We start from the raw sequence: 24426 nt of genomic DNA on the forward strand, positions 1-24426 counted from the left end.
CACACACAAAGACACATTTTATTTGTAGTTGTTCTTACCTGGCCATGCCCAGGCTGGAGAAACCTGCTGGGACGATGAGAACATCAAGGCGAGGAAAAGGGTGGACCCCGAGAACGGCATAGGCTGCAGCCAAACATTGAGGCAACAGGTTGAGGACCATCTGCAAACAGAAACACCCATGACTGTTTCTGTTTACCTGAATTAGATTGTTTTTGTTTATACTGACTATGCAGTATGTGCTCCAGGTCAGTATATTTCTACAAGTATGAAGTATTTACGTGCGTTTTCTCGGCGTCATTGTAAATGAGGGTTCACCCTCAATGAGCTCTCCGAGAACTTAAATAAAGGTTGATGATGATGATGATGAAGTCAAAAGCAGCGGCACTATTTCTTTTAGTTCTTGAAGATATTTTGCCACTTATTTAAGAGGCGTCATCAAATCAGGACTGACTGAACAGGCAAAGGCTTTTGAATGTGTACTAACAAATGGTATTACAGTTGGAAATTCCCCTTTAAGCAGATGAAATACATTTTAAAACGCCCTCATCAGAATACACTTTTCCAAGTAAGCGGTTGTTATGACACAAACACTGACTGATGCTCTCTGTCTCATCTAAACGTTTACATGTAATTAGCTTATATCCCAGTTTGTCAAATCTCTACCTGGGCATTGTGCATCAAGCATTCGGGGCCAAACACACGGTGTGGGAGCAACCGCTGGGACCGAGCCGACTGCTCAGTAAATCGGCAAGGGAAGTCGCCATGGGAACAAGAGATGCCGTCATCCGCCATGCTTGAATAATCAGTTTTAGAGACCCCTTCATCCTCATGGGAAGAGCTACAGAATGCAGAGTCTGCGCGGGCGGGTTGGTCTCCTCTGCTGCAGATTAAAACGGGGAAGAAAAGATTACTTAAAGGTTAATTAAGGCAAATTCATGAAGTTCACGTTGAAGGAATACGTAGTTTTGGATCAAAAAGGACCAAATGTGGCAAAATAAGGCCCGTCTGTTGGAAGAGTGGCAACAATAGTGTTTATATGGAATATATACGTCACAAAGGCAAACCACAATGATCCCAAAAATATATAGGTGCCGACATGCTATCCCATTTATTCTAAATCCTAAATCCAGCACTAAATCCATCCTCAGCATTAAGACCGTTCCAAAGGATTCGAGCCACATCCAAGTTTCCTTCCAGCCACTCACTGAAAATAAAGGCCTTCCTTGTAGCGGGAGATTCCTGGGGCCAGCGGCAGGCTACAGCTGGACTGCTGCTGGAGGAAAAACTATGAGGGGAGGAGGATTACTGGAAACCACTGGCAGACCTGCCAACCTGCCGGCCAGTGACGAGGGAGACCCCAGCGCAACCCTGCCCTCTCTAAAGCCCCAGCCTTCACTCCATATCCTGTACCTCTTTAAATTTAATGTCCCCTTTACTTATTTTGCTCTCCAACGCTAAATTCTGCTGGGTATTGAACCCAGTGTACTTAAAGTGCACAATGTAATGTACTTGTCATAAAAAGCAGATTGAGCTCCGCACTCTATCCATCACCCTAACTTCACCTGAGCCATTTTTGGTTTGGCAAAAGGAAAGTTTCACCATGGAATGTCTAAAGGCCAGACTTGGGTTAATAACAGTCTGGAGAAGAGGAGGAGGACTTACAAGACGAAAAGAACACAGGAACAATAATATAATACCTGCCAGTGTGGACTGGAGAGCCCTTTACTACTCCACTGGTGGACTTTCCAAGTCCAGACACAAGCTCAGCTTCAGTCCAGTCCCCGTGTCGAGCCAAGACTTTGACCGTCTTGCCGCAATCCGTCCGGTCAATCACTCCACTTTCCAATGATGGTGGAACCTCTGCTGCGACTTGGCACCAGTGGCCCACTGCCAAGGTGAAGGTGGAGGCAGGCATGGGCATGGTGACGTAGTAATTCCAGGTTGAAACATCTGCACAGTAAATGGAGGGGAAGAGGGAACGACTGAAAATCTCTCAGAGGAAGGGAATTACAGAGGAGTCCAAATAAGAGGTCTAAAGACTTGAGAGAGAATTGTAGAAATCATTTGGACCTTATGTTGATCTTACTTTCAGTATAATCATGGATTTCTCTGGGTTTAATCTCGATTTTAACACAGATTTGTTGAGGTCCTGTACCCAACCCTAATCCATTTTTTTTTTTACTTCCAGTGTAACTTACTTAAATTACTGAAACAAATACTCAATACACATTTTAAAAAAAAAAATATCGAGATAATTTTTAAGCTATGTAATTGACTTCTTCAGCTTTTAAGAAAGAGTTTGTGACATAACAGCTTACTTGTGTCCCCATCCTCAATAGGTGCAGTCTGCTCCTCCCCACTCATCAAAACCACACACTCAGTGGGGGCCCGTACTGTTGCCTGCCATGTTGACATGGCAACAGGCGGCTCCTGGCAGGGGAAGAGGGCTCGGTTGTTGATGGGAGAACCGGCAGTGTAAACACACACCCTGGAAGGGTAAACAATGTTAAACTATAAACAACCCTCGTTTCAATGCTCCAAGGATCCACCAACACACACACACACACACACACACACACACACACAGCATACGCACAGACAAAAACACAGCAGAATAAAATACCCCACGGCATGTTTTTGTGAGTTAATGAATCAGAATTATTCTATTCAACATGGCAGGCTCAGAATATTACACTGTAATATGAGTGGCAGGAATCAAAGCAGATGTGCTGCCGGTTGCCAGCTTTTAAATCTTTCATAGGGGGGTCTGATCATGCTACAAGAAGTCCATTTCTTTTTGGAATGGTTTAAATAATCCATATCCTGAGACAAACCTGTTGTCTTGGTCTTTGGTCCACCTCACAGAGCCTCCTGTTGGCCTCGTCTCGTAGCAGATCCTGAGAGCACGAGGGAACTCCAGTGGTGATGCAACGCCTGTTTTCCTCACCTGCAGACTCCACTGATCTCTGTAAAAATGAACTGGGCTGTCATCACGAGCTGCAGGGGCATTGCTGCATGACAAGAAGAGCTGGTGCTTCTCCCTCCATCGGCTAGAGGGCATGGAGATAAGGTTTTGAAGAAAGGCCGACTGCAGGTTTGGGAAACTGACTCCTGACCCCTCTGATCTGACCTCAGGTAAAAAGTTAGACACGGCTGAAACTGCAGAGATGTCCAACTCTTCCACCTTTGAGACATCAAGGTCGCAGCAGTCCAGAATCAGGGTGAAATCACCATCACTTGTAGTTTCCCAGGAATGCGTGGACTGAGCATTTTCATCTTCAGCAACAAGCTTCTTCTCCATCTTCGTCTCGGTCAGTCCTTCTCTGCCATCCTCCACTGCGTCCACATCCCCGAATCTGCACCCCTCCGACTCTTGACCTTCTCCAGCATCTGTGGACCTGGATTCTTCACTAGATCCGGGTCCAGTGTCATCCTCAGCCTTAGTAGCCTCTCTAGAGCAAGGATCAAGGAACACAACAACACTTCCACTGATCACCTTCCGGTCAAAATGAACAGTCATGTCCAGCACATAATGTCTGACGAGGATGTGGTTAGTATTGGCTCTTAGCGGAAGGTCGTCTGTGTCGGGGTTTAGGTCCCCGTCTGGCTCCATGTCACACAAATAGCTTTGAACAGAGGATGATTACACCTAGAAGGCAAGGCCAAAAGTAAAGACTTATTTGTTTTCTTCTTCTGTGGATAACTGACAGTGCATTTATACAAGTTTCACAGATCGGCTGTGATTCATTTCTCCACAACAAGCCACACAATTTAAAGTGAGCTCAACATCTGACTCCGCCCTGATGGCTGCTGCTCTGCGTCCATGTACTGACATTCGCGAGACAGTTTTCACCTCAACGAGAAATATCGTCATTTTAATATTGCAAGACACCCCTAGAACGTATGCTCAACTTTAACTCCAACTCAAGTCTAAAACTCAGTTTCACGATCACATTTAGATCTCTGTTAACAAAGCAGTCGTAATCAAAAAAAAAAAAAAAACGCCGTAGCCCAGACGGTGCCAAGAACAGCGAACTGTCCACAGCAGCCTACATTAAAGCTTTCCTGGTGTATATGAGAGTTTTTGCTGTCACAATCCCTCCATTTAGCCTGCTTGGGGCATGATGCAGACTTGGCAGGACAGAGGTGCAATTACTATTTACTGCAGGAAATCCTCAGAGGTTATTCAGTGCACGAGTATGTTCATAAACTCATGAGCGCACAAAAAAACAGTATATAACATATGCAGCAACAGGAAAAGGCAGAAAAAGTAATAACATAGCCCGTTAAAAAACATCCATTCCTGGCCTGCGTGACCACTATGGCTCGGACTACGCTCCTAAATATTGAAAACAGGAGACAGTTGATCATTGTGCTTTGCTTACTGTTACTTTCCTATTCTGAATAATTACCGAATGGGCCAAAAGGGGCAAAGTCCCAGGTACCAGGAGTAGATCCTTTGAGTGCCATATGTGATTTCAAATGACATCAAATGGGTCAAGTACAACTACAAAGACTCAAACAAAAATGTCCACAAGCAACACAAAGAATTACAATATGCAAAACTATCACAAAGATAAGCCATAACAATGAACATAATCTACTCTTTTATATTTTGTATTTTTAAGTTAAGTTTAAGCTTTAAGTTGTATTTAAATTGACACTTTCTATTTAGGTTAAAATGTTTTTTGTTTACTTGCTCTGTTGTTAATTTACTGCTCTGTGTGCCTTTGAATTGCCCCCCCGGGGACAAATACAAGTTTTTTGGATTGAATAATTCAATAAAAAAAAAGAACTACACAGACACAATGAAAAAGAGTTACAAGATGCCTTCAACAGGTTGTGCTCCTCCAGTGTTTGGAGGGGTTTTGGAGGGTTTTTAATCTGCATGCCTGTGGACCCACTGCCTAATAACACACCATGACAGTTTCTATCAGGGAACAGATTTCGTCTTTAAATGTAAAGGCTACAGAATGAAAGTGGAAAAGCTTGTTTACTGCAAGAAATGGTTAAAGAAAGTTCACTTTAATATTCTATATGGTTAAGTAAGCAGCCTCCCTCGACACACAAAACAATATTAGGTGTAGACATCTTATTTAGACATCATGAATGAGTGTTGCTACGTTGATTTGATGCCCACTGAATGTGTGACAGGTCGCAGTTCAGGTCTAATTGTACATTTCGTCTGTTTATCCCTAATTCAACATTCAATATAAAACATTACTGCAGCGAAGTCACACGCTCAAGTCTTTAAGAGGACACGTCTACAAACTACTGTCTGCAAATCACCGGAACTAAATGTGCTGGCTTGTTGTGAATGAAAGTTACTGCTTACCTCTACTGCCGGGCATGTCGAAGTCGAGTGGAGATGACGTCAGAGCTAGGCGACAGGGACGTATTGTAGTTTTTTCCTCCAGACTCTTCCCGCCTTTTTGCTCTTTTTTTTTCTCTCTCAACTCCATAAATTTTATGAGAAAATAAAACCTTAATGGACCTTTACCTTGACTGAATTTCATAACGTCAACGTATTTATTCATAGATTGTAAATAATAAAAATGCAGTCTATGTAGGCCTATTTATTTAACTGAAATGATGACTACAATGAGGAAAAGATAACCAATGCATTAGGCCTACATATTGATATAAAAACACAGCAACATTTTGTGTCATTGGAATAGGCTAATTGTCTGTAATAAAGTTTGCATACATTATGTATTAACAGGTTTTAATAAATATGTCATTTTAAATGCAGATAATTTAAAGTGAAAGTGCAACAACAAACAGAGCCATGACAAACGTGCATATATTAGTTTTTATTAAGGTGAGTCAACAGCATTGTATGCATGACAAGTAAAAATAAAAATCAACATTTAATAAAAACAACAGGTCAGACCATAAAATGCAAATGAAGAAACATAAATGCATTCACCAGTGGTTGAAAGTCACAAAGAATAACACCAACCTTCAGTAATATGTCATGTGTTTCAAAAATGGGTACACTTTTTATTATTACACATGATTAATAAACATGTTGGACAAAACTTTTCGATCTTTTCTTCTTTAACTTATTCAACCATTTAAAAAAACATTCAACAGTTCATAAATAGAAAATGTACCTAGAAACACAGCAAAATGTTTAAATGAGTATTAATGGTGTATAAAAAATAATGTACAGCCACTTTTTGAAACACAAAGCACATTTAATGAATGAGCTGCAACATAATACCAATCATAAGAGATAATGGATGTCAAATAAAATCAAGTTTTCACTAATTAATACTGCAGAGAGAGCAGTCATCAATGTCTCATCTGGAATGTGTTTTGAAATATGGAATAAACTAAATTCATGATGCAAAATAAGCTGTGAAGTCTGACTTCCAAATATTGCTTTTCTAGTTAAGTATCTCAGTTCCTATATAAATAAATTTGGCACTGTTGTATCCTAGGAAGCAGTCTTTTTACATGATAGTTAACATGAACTGAAACTAATGAAAAATACACTGAGCTTGTTACAGTGCACTCAGTCACTGATTCCTGCCGACTGAATTATATCTCCAGTAATTATTATTTTTTATTATTGCTATCATTTATCTAAAATACATTTCAGTAAAACAAAATGCAAAATAGTTCATTCCTTTGTAAACATCTTTGTAGCTATCTATTTCAATACCTCTATTATGTACAAAACGTTGAATTAGAGATACGCCGTGTAATGAGTCATTTTGAGCCTCAGATACATCCATCTTCCTCCTTTGAAATCACAACTCTCAATAACTTAAACTCTTCTATTAATTACACAGCTTGGTACTATTTTCCTCACAGGAATAACACAAGAACGGTCTCTCGAATTTACAAAGGAAATTGTTTCTCTTTTTCCAGTGCACGAATCCATCAATACACTTGTTGCTCTAACTGGCACATGTCACACACGGAGTAGAATTTCAAAGGCCCTTTAGCACATAACAGAATCATTGATCATAAAGGGACTTCAGTGCGGCACTGAAATCTTCTACCTCAAACCCTACCGAAATAAACACACATCTGATCACAGATTTACATACACACAAAGACAGGTCACAAGCATGGTTGGCACACATACAGACAGCAGGGATTTCAGAAGGATTCCTTCTTTACCAACCCAGAGGAAATGTTGCAGCATTATTAGGACTTGCAGTTCATCTTAAAAAAAAAAGGAAATCAACAGAGCTACAGCATCTGAAGATTTTACAGTGACATTCTCAATAAGCTACACTTTGCTTTAGATCCCCACCTCCTTATCTTTATGTGCTCAGTCTCTGTTTGCCTCATGTAAAAATAAACCACAAAATCATACAAGTGGACAAAGGCGGACGTTAACAAACACTACTGGACTGCTAGGAAACTGCGAGTACTCTAATTTGAAAACATTGTGCTGTTCCAGTGCAGAAGAGTGCAAGGGTATCACCAGCAGTTCCCTTCTTTTTTGTCCTCTTTTCATGTCATCCTCTCTTTTTCCTCTCTCGGTTGTGTGGCAGCCTCCTCTTCCTCTCTGTCGCTCTCACGCTCTGCTTCAGACAGGCTCTACCATCTCAAGAGTTTTCATCCTGAGTTCTGCGGAAACTCAGACGTTTGAAGGAGTCCCTAAGACGGGGGAGACGACATTAAACGAGAGAAGTGGTGAAAAATACAGAACACAAGATAAGATAAGGTAACAAGGTAATAATGACGACGATAAGGAGGAGGAACTAGCAAAATAGGGTTGAACAAACAAGATGTTGACGTTAATGTTTCACTAACCAAGGCACAAATGTAGTATAAGTAATACTCTGCATATCCTGTAAAGCCAGATTTAAAACCTCTATCCCAGACAGACGTCTATTCAAACTTCCAAAAGTCTATCTTTTTCTCCCTTACTCAAGCATGATGATTTTCCACATGTTAGAAATGCTTCGGTCATGGACGCATAATATCTTAAGGTTATTGCAGCCTGGACTATTAATTATACTTAAGCATACTTTTTTGGCTGCAATGGAGGCCTGGTTGATTTGCATGGTAAAGATGAAGCATTGGCTGAAAGGAGGCCATTCACTTTTACAGAAAATCTTGGAGTCTACTCATGAGCGAAAAAACAACATTGAGCAAACGGTCACAATCCTATCTATGGAGCAAAGAGAGCATGTGGGAGGGGGTGATGACATTTACATCATGTGTTCTGAAGTGGAATCTGTGCATGTTTGTGCACTTAATGAGTCTGCTAAGTACTTTTGTAAACATTACAACGAGTTCCTTAGCATCCTTCATGAGACTTGGAAATTTTAATTTTAATTTTAATAAAGGCTGACTTCTGACCTCAGCGCAGGTCTGCACTCTCCAAGTGCCCTTCTCGTTGCAGTTGTATCTGCTTTCATGTTTGTTCATACAGAATCATTTTTGTCAAAGCCCTAAATAGTTATATTGGAAATTATCCAGAAAACCCTCTTTTGGCACTGCCACTGTTTCTTTTGTGATGTTGTTAACACCAGTCATCACCTGAATTTTGTTTGGAAGCCCTTCACATTCAAGAATCTAAATATGAAAGGTAAGTATCCTTTTAAATTACATGCTCATCCTGTGCAGAACAAATAAATGACAAAATTCCTGGAAGTTTTACCAAGCTAAGCATGGTCGATCATAAAAGCACTTAGTGAGCAGAGTGTCTTTGGTAATTCATGCGGCATTGCTTCAACACTCAGTCTTTGTGTATTGTGGCTGAGGTTCAGATATCAATATTTGTGGAGGTGACACGGAGAGTGTGAATGGATCCCCGCTCGATTCCATTTGCTCTCGCTTTCCTCTGGGTTCAGCAATCATACAACGCCATGAAACGATCAATGGTGTGTTTTACCCTCCAGTCTTTCTTGTCAAAACAGAATTGGCTGTTTTGTTTGGTGGCTCTGTTTACCTGTTCTCGAGCCGGGGCCTGATGATGGGTTTATAGAGCTCTGGGATCTTCCTCTCCAGCATGGGCCTCAGGCTCTCTCTCAGACGGTTGTAGTTCTTCTTCAGCTCCTGCTGGTACTCCTTCTGGTCCAATGTAATCAGGTGCTTATTCTTCTCAACTGCCTCACCACACCTACAGGACCGAGCAGAGAGGAATGGGTTTTATAATCAATCTTTTATAAAAAAAAAATAAAAAAAAGTCTAATACACTCCTTGACCTTTATGATGCAATAACCTCAAACTTAAGAACAGCTCCAACAATGATTCTATGCAAACCAATCTTGCAGTAATCCCTTCTCTATTCTCAAGCCTTCACAAAGGCCCTGCATTGTTTCATGCGAACGACAACCTGTAACTACTTGACATAAATTGGACTCCTTTGCATGCCAGAAATCTGAACGAGTTAACAATGTACTTGACTGTAAGGAACACCCATACGCCTTTTAGATCTTTCCAAGTACCTCAACTAGAATAAACTGCAAATGACCCACAGGGCAGTTTTCGAAACACAGTAAATGAGCAGCAGAGGTAAAATGCCAAATCAAAAATGATTAACAGATAAAATGTCATTCTCTCCTATGTGCTGAAACTAAAAGTCTTATGGAACACAAAAACACCAAAGGGTTAGAGCTGAACGAGGATCAGAGGGCATGTAGGGGGTCTCCTTGCAGTTCTCTATTATGACACGTATAATGGCCATATATACAGAGCAGTATGCAGGAAATCAGAGAGAATGAGATTATTGCAAACACATGTCTGAGTTTATCTCTTAGATTTTAATGAGGGTAATATGGAAACTGCAATGTTGTGTAACAGAATACAATAAATACTTGAGGAGAGTTCATGAGAGCAACAATATGTTCCAAGCCGTTACAGCATCTAATGATATAAAGCACTCTATCCGACTCTAACTGTTCTCTTAAATAATAACATAATTATTATTATTATTATTCCCAATATCTAGGTTTCTTTATTTAGAAATATTTAAGAGGTTTTTTTATTTTATTTAATACATGCATCATCCTCCTGTTTTATCCACATCAAAACCTAAGGTCATTATTGTCAGTGAACAAGGTTATTAATCTAATTGAATGCAAAAGAACAACAACCTGTGAGTAAAAACTATCCCTCCAAACCCTACCTTCCAGAAATCCCTCTTTTTATTTTTCATCCTTTCTTTACTAGAGAGAGGAGAGTGGATAGAGTCAGAAATCGGGAGGGAGAGAGAGAGAGAGAGAGAGAGAGAGAGAGAGAGAGAGAGAGAGAGAGAGAGAGAGAGAGAGAGAGAGAGAGAGAGAGAGAGAGAGAGAGAGAGAGAGAGAGAGAGAGAGAGTAGGGAATGACATGCAGGAGCCACAGGTCAAACTCGAACCCGGGCAGCCCACTCCAAGGCCCATGTCCTCTGTACATGGGGCGCGTAGATCAACAGTATTTGTGTACATCTTTAACTATACTGGAAGAATACTGGAATAAACTGTTGCTATGTTGATCCAGCTTTAACTTGCAAACCACTCCTGAACATTAAAGTGTGTTTTCACATTAGTGAGTCAGCAGTTAAGTTAAAGTCATTGCAATAATTAAAGCAGATGATATGTTTGGGTGAGAGGCCAAAACTATGACCAACAAATGTGACGGGAGAGTTAAAATTCAGTGGGAAAGTAGTTGATTAAAAACAGAAGAACAGGTCATCCTTCAGTGGATTTCTTTCTAACACCACGGTGAAGTAGCTTGACATCCAAAGGATCCAGTGCCAGCTCCTTTGGATTAAGGATGAGAAAATAAACCGTTCTTAAATTACAGTGAATGTTTACCAAACCTGCTTATTGCAATCAAGACGGCTTCAAAGTGACATGAGGGTTAGTAAATCAAAACCACCTTTCGGAAGCAAATGGCTCGAGCCCACAAGATTAAAGCAAACGCATGTAAACACACACGCCTGCACAAATGACACACATCTGGGGCACAAAATCTGCATATCCTCAGAATGTGTGCTGTAGGTTAGGTGGTTTAATTTATGCGAGGAATATTTTAAATGTAGTGAAACTCTTGGGACCATTAAACCTCTGCAACTTCAGTAGAAAAAAAGGGCGTAATGATAAACATGTATTTGACTGTCATGTGGGAAATGAAGGAAATCTCTCTGTGGTGGAAGTATTTCACATTCATCTTACGGCACACGTTCAGTTTCTTTTACCGTCATCTGCTCTGCTGTGCAGTTTGTTGGGGATTATTGCTTCTATCTCTACATCTTGATTGACGCTCAGCTTAAACGGCAGGATATCAGTCTCCATCAGTCACAGCTGTCTGCGCTGCTCTTTTATCTTCTTTTACTGACATCAGTTACAGTGTATATAAAGACAATCATGGAAAAGAATTTCACTCCTTCAAAGACAAATTTGGGGGGGGGGGGGAATATTGTGAATCTTCCAACTAGAAAATGTCTTTGTTCTTTTCTTATTTCTACCTACTAAGCCGGTGTCAGCCACAGGAAACAATAAAACAAGCTTGAATTAAAAATGTATGTAAAAAAGGCGGCGCATATTCTTTACACTGTAATGAAAAGTTTTTGTTTTTCTGGATTTTTGTGTCGCTGTTCCTGATTTTTTCCTCGACTTTGCTGCAGTGTGTCGTCACAAGGCGCTGTTGCTTTGATCGTATCTTACCTCATTATAAACTCTTTGAAACACAGGCGCAGTTTATTATGGTGACGGAAGAGCTTCGGGTCCGCTGGGATCTCATTCAGGAAGACCTGGGCCACCTCCAATGGGCCCTACAACGAAAACGGAGGAGGATGGGGGGGGGGGTGGGGGGGAGAGAGGGCGGAGAGAGGAGGGAAGGGGACGACAACAAAGAGACAAAGTTAGAGACACAAAGAAAGAAAGAGCGAAAACAAGGCGGAGGAAGGAAAGAGAGGAGGTAAGAGAGGAAGCGTTTGAGAGTGTATAAACAAAAGGAGGGATGAAAATGCCCTTCATTCAGACAGGGGGAAATGACTTCCTAAGTGAATGCATAATGCAGCTAAGGGCCAACATGCTGAACTGGAACATGAGGAAGATATCAGATGATAGAAGGAGCTATGACTAGCATCCTGCATGGCTAATGTCATTGCTAACCCTGCCCTGCATACATTAACCATTTGGCTTCCATTTGCCCAGCATGCGATCTTGTTATCCTAACTTATATTCATCATAAAACCACAGCACGCTCACACAGCGTCTGCGCCACGACAGGCACAGTTAAACAGACTCTGATTAACATCATAAACGCATCGGGGGCCTGGGTCTCAGTCCTTGGTTTGAGCTGCAGACCCACACACAGAAACCCAGCCTCCTGTGCTGATTACAGTCAAGACTTATATGTTTACGGAGCTGCTGAGCATTAGCGTTATGTATACAACCATCGGGACGGAGCGAGGGACCTGTCAGATTAGACTCTGGAAGATAAAGCGCAGGGGGGGGAGACGCCGTAGCTAGCTTCATCATTACTCCAACATTCACCATGCTGGTAGGACCTGGAAGCTATCAGATCAAAGAGACCTCCGGTTCAGCGTGGCGTGCAGCAGGGACATGAAAGGAAGAGGGGCCCATGAATTGACGTTTTAACTAAATCAGGGGAAAAGCAAAGGAAGGATTAGGCCTGTGGACGGGGTGAGGGCTTTGATGTGTGATCGCTGTCATGTCTCCCACCTGCACCCTGTGACTACAATGGAAACTGTTAATGTGATAAGATAAATAGAGGCAAATTATTCTGCTTTATTTTTTTCTCCTCCGCACATTAGGAGGGCACACTTAGGGAGGACAAAAGGGGGCTGTGTATGATTTAAAAGAGCAATCATTTTTGGGACAAGAGCCATCATTTTGTTAAACATGAAGTAAGTGATCATTTCAGCTGTGATGGAAGCAGACAGGCGCTAGTGCAAAGTAAAAGTAGCTCCCCGTTTTGTACCTGGTTAACAGTAGCTCCCACAGAGCCTTGCAGCAGCATCTGTAACATCTTAGCATCAGGCTGTTCTCTATGTGTGGCCACGGCAAGCTCTCTAGTCTTCTTCTGCATGTCCTCTATGGCCACCTCAATAGGAGTCAGGACGAACTGGGAACAAAAACAAAAAGAGGCAATATATTGTACAAGCTGTAGTACAAAAACAGCTAGATGCTGTGATACCGGTAACTTTGACTCTAACCTCCTCTTTTTGGATGACGTTGATGCGCGTTTTGACGTAGGGGAAAGCGTGCATGGTGGTGAGGATGGTCTTCCTCTTGTACTGCTCGTTGAGCTCACCCCGCGGTCGTCCACACTTGGTGAAAGGCGTGGTGTACATGAAGCGCCGCAGGTTGAAGTTCTTCTCAAAGTTTGTCATCCGGTCTTTCATCTCATAGTCGTCAAAGAAGGGCTCCACATAGGTGATCTGGATATATGCCTGGGGAGCAGCAGTGGGTCACTGTTCACTGGTGTTTTGTCAATATGTGCAACACAGCAAGTGAAGATGTCGTTTTTATTTGCACGTTCTTTTGGTGAGTTTGTTTTTCTACACATCTACCTCAGCCTTAAGCAAGTACAATTCAGAAGTAAAAACCGGTCAGTGTTCTGATTTTAAAGTAATGACCCCGTTTGCAGACGTTTTGCTGCTTGTTCTGCTTAGTGTGTCCAATCTCACGAGACTCTGACGTTGATCCATTAGCCGAACACAACTTGGCTGATATCACCGAAACCACTTCAGAAATCAAGTCAACTTGTGAAATGATAGATTTGGTTTTCTTAGTATTATCAGCTCTTCAAAGCAAAACAAATACAAGGAAATAAATTCTCAATCTACCCGAGTTTATTCAGAAGTGTTCCACATTTTAATACATTGTGCCTGATTCAGGTCCTAACCTGCGATACAAGAATTCGCCTTGTTAAGGAGAAATGCACCCCCTTAAGTTTACTTTCTTCACATATTTGAATCACATATTATTATTCCTTTCTATTTATGATATCAGAAGCATTGCATCTCCCTATACTGAATTTCGGGTTCGTCTTTATAATCGTTTGGTTTTGTGTTTTATTTAAATAACCAAAATGATGTATTTTTCTACATAACAAATGTCTTTAGCACGATAACATTAGTATGAAGTGATACAAAGATTACATTTAACAATATTTGTTTATTACACTTCAGACATGTAGACGTGATCACTGAGATGAAACAAGAGCCACTTACCTTGTTGGGGTCTAACTGTTCCCTGTTCACTGGTGTAGAATCTTTGATCATCACCAATGTGTCCTCTCCAAAACATTGATTATAGAAGTTCTAGGAATGAAAGAAATTCTGCATTAAGGCTTACGAGCAATAATTTATACTTTTTTATTAATAGGCAAATCCAAAAATATTTCAATTCTTGTGAGAAAAAGGTTTAAAATGAAGCCTTGAGAGCATGAAATACCTTACATTTCATTTAGTTGATTTGAACTAAGATTGATGATGACACTGTGTTGATCTTCATCACATTGTTTTCTTATTATTCGTATCCCAGCATCAAAATAAATGCCACGTATTTTACCCTCTCTTAAAACTCAGTAAAAACAGATGATTACGACTCTTGCCTTGAGTACTTATGCTCATCAAAGTTTTTAAGTCATTATCAGATTCCAGAGATCCAGTCAGGCCCAATCCCCCACCCCCCCCAAACACACACACACAAACATACATACACTTTCCCCCCTCTCTGTCTCTTACCTCCAGCCTGTGTGATATCTCAGGCAGATGTGTGATCCCTGGCTCCTTGTAAATGAATTCCCGTCCATCCAGGTCGCCGAACTTGGCCCCATAAAATCCCACCCGGAAATAGGTTCCAAACATCCTCTTGTGGCCCTGGAGGGAAACGAGGAGAAGATTTTATATTAGTCTCTAGTCAGAATGACAGATAGTTTCTCATTATTTTCATTGCGGTTTTATGGGATCCTTATTATTAAGAGCACTTTAAAGAGATGATTCTGAAATTTATTGTGGCTGTTAAGCCTTTCGAAAAGAACACAAAATTGGTATCCATCTTTTTCAAGAGAATAGTTACAAAACAGGTTTTTTTAAAGGAACAGATCATTTTAATCTGACCAAAACAAAATGTATGTTTTATGCGATTGCTTTTCAATAATGCAATAAGATCTTTTAGCTTGATGGCATCTGGTATGTAACCGTCTTTCTTTTGCATGCTGTCCCCTTGTTTTTACCTTTTGAATGATGTTATCAAAGGCTCTCTGCAGCTTGTCGTGAGTGGAGGCCAGTTTTCTGAAATCTCTGTGAGCTTCTAGGATCGGTACGATGATCTTGTAGACCTCATTCACTGCCTCGTAGAGACCACCCTGATAAGACAGCCAACACTGATGGTTAGCAAGACTACATGCAGAATATATAGAGTGCATATAAAACTCTACTATTCTACAACATTTCATACATATTTATAATCTTAGTGGTAAATATGAGTTTGGTAGTAGCAGCAAAAACCTGTTTGAAGGTCAGTCATGTTAAAAATTAGTTACTTTTGTGTTGCTCCATGTCTACTTTAAATCCCACTTTGACAGTAGGACAATACATATGAGAGATGATGAATTATTCTGCCAATTAAAAGTGAGGTACAAAAAAATATGATGAAATACAATGGCACATTATTTCCTTCTTTTAGTGTTTTAATTGGTGTTTTAATTTTCACATCTATCTTCTTATTGTGTTGTTGTTTAGTAGTTAAGATTAGAAAATATGAGTTACAGGCACAGGTTTCTATTCTAACAAACATGTAGAACTATGACTGCAGCTTCATCGTATTACATTACTGAAGAGCTCCGCCGCCTGCTCCAGCAGTCCCACCAGGCCGCTCTCGGTGAAGTAGCGTCCTGAACACACTCCGTCCTCGTCTGGAGACAGGATGTCATCCGACACCGCCGATTCCTCCAGCACGTTGGGGGAGATGTTCTGAGGAGGAAAAAAAGAGGCAGCTAATCAATCAATTAACCTTCTTAATCAAATAATCAATCGCAGGGCTGACTTTAAAAGGAGATGTCCTACAGAGGGAGAAGGAACTAATTTGATGGCCATCCAATCAATGACCTGCTGACTGCTGCAGGTTAGAGGGTCCTGTACCACAAGCGCCACAGAGGTCCAGCTAATCAATAACACTGTTGTCATAGGAAGGGTTATAACTGTCTGTTTTCAGTTCATGGGAGCAGTCTGTTCACAAGATCCCACAGGAGCACATTTGCCTTTTTTCCACCCTTCATCTTCAAAGGCGTTGTGTTAAGCAGAGCTACCGGGGGACCATATTTCTATGTTGACGTTATGAGTGTACAGCTCCCCCCTCTGGACACTAAAAGACCAAGTTTGGAAATAATCCACGGGGAGGTGTGTGATGATGTGTGGTGTGCAGGAAGGGTTTGCCTCTGTTCAACTAAACAACCAACAGTTACAACAAACAAACGATGAATGCTTAGTTTGTGCGGTAACAACTACACCATTTTCCTGTCTGAAAATGTGTTTATTTTTTTGGTTTTCGGGCGTTTTTGGTGTGCAGATCTGTGTTTGTGTTCTCTACCTGGAAGGTGACGCTGCCAACAGGAAGGTACTTGTGATCCTCCAGCATGCTGAGATACTCGGCCACCAGGGCAGCAGCGTGGACCAGACACATGGCCGACTCAGTGTAACACTTCCTGTTGTTGTGCTTCTCCGCCATGTTCTGCAGCCAGGTCAGACGGAGGTCAGGAGACGTCTGGTAGCCCTTTGCTATCCTGGGGAGGGGGGAGGACAAGAAGGCCATTGATGTTTTTTTTGTTTTCCCCTTATTTAACCAGGTAAACGTCTCATTGAGATTAGAGAGAGACTAAGCGAAGAAGGCGAGAGAGAAACAGTTTATGATATCAAATCAAACGTGCACAAGAGGCTAGAAAGAGCAGCAACAACAATACAAACAGGGGTATTTGATTTAAAAAACCACTCACATTAAAAAGACAGAAGTTTGTTAGTGAAATGAAGAGTTGGATAACTACTATACTACTCAGTATATATTATTTTGTATTATTAAATAAAACATAGAAAAGTGTACATGACCCCTAATTTTATTTTTAACAACCTGAATAAAACCCTCTTTAGCATTAAAAGTGGTGGTGAATTAGTGGTGGGCCAAAGTATCAATACAGCAATATATTGTAACCCCTGACTGGTGTGTTATAATAATAGTATCACTGATGCCAAATATCTATATACAGTATTAACTTTTTTTAAAGCGCTCTAAATAGATTAAGCATCTTTTCACCGCTTCATGAGTCCTAGCGGCGGCGCTTGTGACATGAGGAGGGTTAACTTGAACAAAAGTGAAAAAGTAAAAAATAAAGAAAGAAAAAGTTGAGAGTGAAATAAAACGAGGATGACGAGAAAGGGGGATGATGTCTATACGGGGTGAAAAAAAGTGAGGAGATGAAGCATGATGAGACGGAAAACTGACACCAAATTGCAGTGAATAAATGAATCCTGCACCTCACCCTATTAGATAAACATTTTATATTACTCTACTATAAAATCATGATGTATCATTACATGACTGTCTCCAATATATAAATGATTCCTGTACCGTGATATTATCCGTATCCCAGGCCACGTAGCGAGTATCATATCGTGGGTTACCCTGCGGTTCCCACCCCTGTTATGTATTGTATATTGTATAGCATGTGTCACATAACCTATGATGTCAACCTCACACAGTTTATTACCCGATTAGGGTTTTCAGGGGAAACAAAGAATATGGAAAATGTTTCCCTGCTAATGCAGTGCATGAATAGTCATGAGCCAAACAGCATGGGGGGAAAAAGGCTGAAACAGTCTGAATGAATTTATTTATAAAGCAGGTGAGTCACTATTACTATACTTAAACGAATTCCAGCATCTGGAGGCCAAATGTGTTGTGCATCAATGATCTGTGTGTTTGGGAGCTCGGAGGTAAACATCGGGGTGAGTCTAGGTGAGAGTGAAAAAGCTAATGGGTCAATCTGTGCAGCCGTCAAAAACACTCGTAGGGCGTCCGGGAACCAAACGCAAACAGAAAGGTGGATGATAAATGACACATGTAGAAGGGGACATTAGAGCATGTTGAGGTGAAGTGCCTGAATCAACATACAGCACATGTATGCTCTCTTTGTCTCAGTGTTTTCCCTTCGTGTTCTTACACAGGATTGTACACACACTGTTTGCATTTGCATATACACAAAGCCAGATCAGAAGACTAAACTGCTACCACATGGTTTCCATAGTGAGGGCAGCAAACAGAGGCAAAACAGCCCAGACCACAGAGAAATAGGAACCAGCAGCGCAACATAGAGAGAAGCCACAGCCTGATGAGAAAGAAAGGATATTAAAAGGCAGACACTGACGACAGAGAAACAAGGAGACGGGCTTTGTAAAAGTGTTTTCACCTGTACATGAGGTCCATGAGCATCTCTGGATCTTCCTGGAACTCCCTCATCTTAACCGTGTCTGACAAAATACTGTTAAGGTTTCTCAGAAGCTCATCCACCTGAAAATTCAGACACAAGAGGCCGGCATGAGACGTCAATACGATCAATATCAGCCAATGTAATGCAGCGTGTTTGTGTGTGGTTGTATACCTGCGAGGGCAGCTGAGTGCTCTGCATCTCTCCATCCTCCTCCGCGTAGGCAAGGATGGTGCGGAGAGAGCGTCGTAAGTATTCCTCCTGGAAGTCGGATGATTTGCCGACCAGCGAGGCCAGAGACATGGTGACCTGCATCTTGACTCTTGAGAAGTTCTGTTAAAAGCAGAGAGGGCGACAGTGAATGTCAGGGATAATCACTTTTGCAGTGCTTCCGATACATTAAGGAGGACTGTAAAATGTATCATAAGCACATCATAAGCTGATGTGAAACTGCAACACAGCAAGGCCGAATTTCACGCTATTCCTTTTTTTTGCAGACTCAAAGATGAAAACATTTTCCCGTCTGATACCTTGCCTCTAAGCTAGAGACAAACATGTAAAATATTCATTGACTAAACAAAAGCAAAATAACATTTAACAGACTAATGCAGCAACAATCCCTCTCCAGTGCTCGTTGGACTACATTTGCCTCTAAATTGCTTAGTTACCATACAAACGATAATATTCCCAGGGCAAGAGTCGTTCTATTAGAGATGAGGTTTTTCTTTTTACACTTGATCTGGTTCATATTTCACAGTGGTCATGAAAAATGTCCTTTAATAAAAATGGTTTGAGGCCACAGACTGACAGACTATTTGTGATCACTCCTTCAAACATAACGTGGATACATTAAAACCAGCTTCCACAACACATGGATTAAAAAAACATCAGTCTTTGTGAGGGAGGCATGATTTATTTATGATGACTAGTTTAAAGCATTACCATATTCTGGATGCATAAAAAAGTAGACAACACACATTTGCATGCTTTACTCTAAGGATTTTTTTTTGTAGTATCATTAATTGTTTTTTTCTGTACTTTATTGATAATCACATTATGGAAATGTAGACTTGTTTTCAGTATTTCATCTGCTGTATTCCTTTTGTAGCAAGCTCCCTACCTAGACCACAGAAATATGATAAATAGCATCAGGACATCTGACATCAGGACTCGTCAGATGAATGTGGCTTATATGAAGTGGAGTGAAATATTTGGACTACAAATTATACAAATGCTCTTGATAAGATTTTAGGTGTTTTTGTTTTAATCAATACTTTTATTGCTAAGCAGCTTTTCTTGTTTCCTCTCCTCAATTTGTTTCCCCTTCCTCCTCCTTTTACTGTTCACTCCATCCTTCACACGACCTGTCAAAGATAACAGGCCTGACAAACACCCCTCCATCCTCGACAGCGGGGACCGAGCGTGTGTGTGTGTATGTGTGTGTGTGTGTGTGTAAGGGGAGAGAGAGAGTGCTCGTGTATGTGTGACGTCCCATCTATCTCCGGCATGACCAGCTAAGCGGGAAATGATCTCCCATTAGCAGAGACATAATCACCCATGGATCATCTCTACGGCCCCATTCTGTTCAACTGAGCATGGAGCCAGAGCCTAACCACCCATCACTGCCCTCTAACTCAGGGTGTACGTGTGTGTGTGTGTGTGTGTGTGTGTGTGTGTGTGTGTGTGTGTGTGTGTGTGTGTGTGTGTGTGTGTGTGTGTGTGTGTGTGTGTGTGTGTGTGTGTGTGTGTGTGTGTGTGTGTGTGTGTGTGTGTGTCTGTTTACGCACTGAAAAGTAGCCTAAATGATTGACGAAGTCAACATATAACCCTCCTTGTCTCTCTTTCTCTTCTTCTTTCTAATCTTCCCTTTTCCTCCATCTTTCTTGTTCCAAGCTTTCAATAACTTTGGTGGATTAGTAACGACCACAAGTATCTGTTTTTTCGGGGGATTTTTTTGTGAATGGTCCCATTTCTGAAAGAAGAAAAAGCTTGTTGTAGCTTTTTTTTCCACCACAATCTAAAATGAAAGTAAATGATGAAGAAGGAAAAAAAAAATGTGTGTGACATACGGAGAGTAAAGCGTGGGCGGATGAAGGGATGAAAACATAAACAAAGGAAGAGGTAAAGAGTAAGTTCTGTATGAATGAGTCATACGGCTGCTCCGCTAATTCAGATCACAGCTCCCTCTGTATACAGCGAATAAACAAACATACGCTGAGGCACGCAGAAGGGAAACGCTCTCCAACTGGACATACTGTATGAGTGTGTGTGTGTGTGTGTGTGTGTGTGTTTGTGTGTGTGTTTGTGTGTGTTTGTGTGTGTTTGTGTGTATATGTGTGCTCCACAGGCTGGTGTCTGACTTTCATTAAAGTGTACAGACTGTAAACACAGGAAATATCGACTGCAGCAGCACTTACAGAACTAGCAGAGAAAATGAAAGAAGAGACTCCATCCTAAATCTCGCTTCCCTCAGATCTGTCTCTTCTCAATCTCATCCCTCCATCGCTGCTTCACCCCTGGCAAAAACACTCCTCAATCTCTATCCTGACTTCCCCCTTATTCACTCTTTTCACATGCTCGCTCTCTCTCTCTCTCTCTCTCTCTCCCTCCCTGCCCTTTATGCGCATATACCTACACACTGACACATATGTAGCTGAAACACACATACACACTCACGCACAGAGGCCCGGCTGTCATTAGTTAAAGAGGGGTAGGAACATGAGGAGGCAGACAGTGACATATCTCTCCGCTCTCTTCTCAGAGACACATCCTTCAGCAGAAAAGTTTCTGCGGCACGCTCAAAATAGACATGGAAAAGACATTAAAGCCGAGCAGGAGGGGGGAAAAAGTGAAAAGAAGATGGGATAAGATGTGTGTGACATCCCGCTTCTGTGTGTGTTCACGAGAACATGCATCACTGGCAATTCTGCACTCTCATGTGCACTTAAATCCAATGTAGCCTGACATTAATGCAATTTCTGCAGCAGGCTTAGATGTTAGATAAGGTTTTTATCTGACGGAAAAAGGTAACACGCCTGCCATTTGCTTTGTGTGGGTAAATCTATGAGGCTGCAACCTTTTTGAGCATATACAGGAGATTTTTGTGTGTGGTGATGTTTTTGTGCGTGTGTTCTTACACTGGCGTTGCTGTAGCTGTATCTCATGATAAGGTAGAGGGTTGCACAGGCCTGGCTCCTGTTCTCGTCGAGAGGGCTGCTGCAGTACTGAAGCACCTTCTGGCACAGGTCGGCACACTGCTCCGCCTCCTCCTCAAACAACAAGTCTCCAAACTGCACATAAACAAACGTAAAAAAAAAAGAGAAAGAAATGCAGAAAAATACAACCAGACACTGACATGGAGTGGTATGACACAGACACACACATTTATACCACCAGGCTTGTATCCGCAGTTTGCCACCCCCACAGGCTAATAAGAACATTTAATTTAGACACAGTGAGCGCCTGTGTATACACATCCACCCACACATCTCCTCCTGTATTTTCACAAAGTGCGACCACGTACACACACACACACACACATCATATTAAAAGTACCTTGACAACCAGCGCTCTGAGTGTGCTGAAGGTGTGAGAGAGGAAAGTGGTGCTCTGGTTGCAGGTGAGAGAGTGGAGTAACACCTTCAACACACCGCCAACCACGCTGTCCTTACAGTCGGCCAATGGCACCGCCTGGACAGGAAAGGGAGGGGAGAAGAGGACAAATAGTTGAACCTGTGAATACATTAGGAAGACAAAATGTAGCTACTAAACTCTTCCCTTCACCATACCCTCTTATCAACAGTAGAAGAGCTCCTATTTGATACCAAAGCTACTAACCCCTTGTCCTCAACATCACCCATCCCCTTAAATATTCACTTTTTGTACCATTACATGCTCCCACACACCTACACATTCATAGATGCATATTATCAATACACAAAACCACTCCTCTCGTCTCTTTAAGACCATCGAGATAACTTCAGCTCTCTTCCTCACTTGCTCTTTTCTTCACACTGCCTGCTGTTATTTTTGTCTTCCTTAGTTTGCTTGTTTAATTACTGCCTTTGGTATGTCTGACTATTTCACAACTGTCTTTATTGTTTAGCACCTGTATCATTTTCACATTTTTGCACAATAAAAAAAGGTACAATTTGATGTTTTAGCTGCTCAGTTATCAAACAACTAAACTTTTGAAAAAGACAGGGGGATAAATATGTAAGCTAAGACTTAAATGTGTCACATTTTTTGTTCAACACCTTTCAAAATGAGTTTGCTTTTAACAAGTAAATGCAATGAACCTGTTCCCCTATTTGTTTGGTGTGGCATTGCTCTGGTGTAGACTATACGATATGGTGCCACATAAGTCTCAACAAGAAAAAAATGTCCAGTATATATTAGGGTTTATATAAAAATGAATCTATTCATAAAATACTATTCATGCACACAAATGTGTTTGTCTTTCTGTATAAATGTAAATATTCCACATATAAATAGGATGTATTTCTAAAGTACAAAATGTTTCTCAGTTTTTGGTGTGTTTTTTTTTCTTGTTGATCTGGCTCCATACCAAGAAAGCTGATCAGGGTTTACACAAATAGTGACTCAGGTTCTCAGTTGGTATTTTAATCATGCAAACACATTGACTGATTTGAGATGGGGCTTGCTGATGAACGATAACTTCCTGTTGACTCTGAGGATCCCTCTGCAACTGCAAAATATCTAATAATATATATTACGATGTGTCTAAACGCTAAAAAGGCTTCACTTTATTTTTCAGGTTCTGTTCTTCTGGTCATTGTTTCATCTACATATTTTAGACATGCTTTAAGATACTGGTTAGAGTGTTCTCACCTGTACAATGGTTTCCAGCAGGTCAAGCACTACAAGGTTCGCCTCTGTGGCTAAGTTCCCACTGATCAGAGCCTCCTGGTCCAACTCCGCTTTAGTCCTGAGTGAAGGAGAGAAATTTAAAGAGGGGACAACACGTTCAAAAAAAAAAGAAAAGGCAGTCGAAAAAGACAAATATTAAGACAGACTGGTGAACGTGACTCACTTATCCTGTCTGTCATTCGTCTGTCTCCACTGAGTGAGGTCTTTCCTCCATCGTAGGTGCTCCTTCTGGCCCATAGTCCTATCCATTCCTGTGAGGAATCCAAAAGAAGCTCGTCACACTAAAGATTTTTTTATTTACAATAAAAAAAACTATTTGTTTAAACTTGTAAAAAGTTTATCACAACAGTTACACTAAATTCTAGAAAATACATTATAAATCTCCATGACTGATTGTTTGTACAGTGTACTTTGGGTATTGAATATGCACTTAGATATATATGAAAGGACTTCATGCAGACAAAATGTGTTAGATGACATGTGTAAAAAAAGATCTGAGAAAATGTTCAGTATTAGAGCTGTATTTTCACTATAGTCAAAAATCTCCTTGCAGTCAACATACACACGAGTATAGCCATGTTTCAAAAACTGCACACAGAGCAAACATGAGATGTACAAAACTCCTGACTATTGCAAGAAGACTTGGAGTGCCTAAGCACAGGCTGTGTGACCTGAAATTGGTTCTTACAGTGACTTGCTGACCCCACATTTTGGAAATACTGATAACATATCAAAAATGTGAGTGTTCCCCCATTTGGGAGGCAGCTCATGTACAAAACTTTTTTAAATATTGCCGAAAACGCTGATCTAAATCTGACAGCAAAGCACCTCGCAAAAATGTACTTGTTAAAGTGCAAGGAGATACACTACCTCCAACTCGTTTCATCATTTCCCCACGGGCGCCCATTCCTCTCAGCAGGGCTTCTTCCAGCTGCAGCTTTGCCTGCTGGGATTTCTGTAAGGCCTGGGTGCTCACTTTGTCAGTGCTCTGGTTACCCTACACACACAAAAAAAACAAATATTCACCTAGTGCAAAGACACATTGAATACAGTTTTAAAACTTTGTCCTAAATACTCTGCATTTATACCTACAATATGTTTGATAAATACAGCTGGAGAAATGACCTA

General features: G+C 41.1%; 2 protein-coding genes across 4 annotated transcripts in view; both read right to left on the reverse strand.

Annotated features, from left to right (window-relative positions):
- aopep (aminopeptidase O (putative)) overlaps positions 1-3646 on the reverse strand; it is an 83534-nt gene extending 79888 nt beyond the window's left edge. Inside the window, exons 1-5 of one of the 2 annotated variants that reach the window (XM_065950070.1) lie at positions 2835-3646; positions 2319-2488; positions 1698-1950; positions 664-877; positions 39-160 (exon numbers count right to left, since the gene is read on the reverse strand). In XM_065950070.1, the coding sequence (XP_065806142.1) occupies positions 39-160; positions 664-877; positions 1698-1950; positions 2319-2488; positions 2835-3613 (1538 nt within the window). In that variant the 5' untranslated portion in view covers positions 3614-3646. Of the gene's footprint in view, positions 1-38; positions 161-663; positions 881-1697; positions 1951-2318; positions 2489-2834 lie in introns of both variants that reach the window. The other variant, XM_065950064.1, reaches the window with a different exon arrangement.
- Positions 3647-5800: 2154 nt separating this feature from the next.
- Positions 5801-24426, reverse strand: part of dock8 (dedicator of cytokinesis 8) — a 64517-nt gene continuing 45891 nt past the window's right edge. For both annotated transcript variants that reach the window (XM_020648328.3, XM_065950087.1), the window contains 17 exons: positions 24169-24295; positions 23462-23549; positions 23260-23356; positions 21964-22098; positions 21546-21698; positions 18583-18741; positions 18391-18491; positions 16521-16713; positions 15761-15904; positions 15166-15297; positions 14675-14809; positions 14159-14248; positions 13139-13375; positions 12904-13047; positions 11622-11728; positions 8921-9091; positions 5801-7620 (listed from right to left, as the gene is read on the reverse strand). In XM_020648328.3, coding sequence (XP_020503984.2) covers positions 7569-7620; positions 8921-9091; positions 11622-11728; positions 12904-13047; positions 13139-13375; positions 14159-14248; positions 14675-14809; positions 15166-15297; positions 15761-15904; positions 16521-16713; positions 18391-18491; positions 18583-18741; positions 21546-21698; positions 21964-22098; positions 23260-23356; positions 23462-23549; positions 24169-24295 — 2265 coding nt within the window. In that variant the 3' untranslated portion in view covers positions 5801-7568. The remainder of the gene's footprint in view (positions 7621-8920; positions 9092-11621; positions 11729-12903; positions 13048-13138; positions 13376-14158; positions 14249-14674; positions 14810-15165; positions 15298-15760; positions 15905-16520; positions 16714-18390; positions 18492-18582; positions 18742-21545; positions 21699-21963; positions 22099-23259; positions 23357-23461; positions 23550-24168; positions 24296-24426) is intronic.

This window comes from Labrus bergylta, chromosome 2 (genome assembly GCF_963930695.1).
Source record: "Labrus bergylta chromosome 2, fLabBer1.1, whole genome shotgun sequence".
In the NCBI taxonomy this organism is placed as follows: Eukaryota; Metazoa; Chordata; class Actinopteri; order Labriformes; family Labridae; genus Labrus; species Labrus bergylta.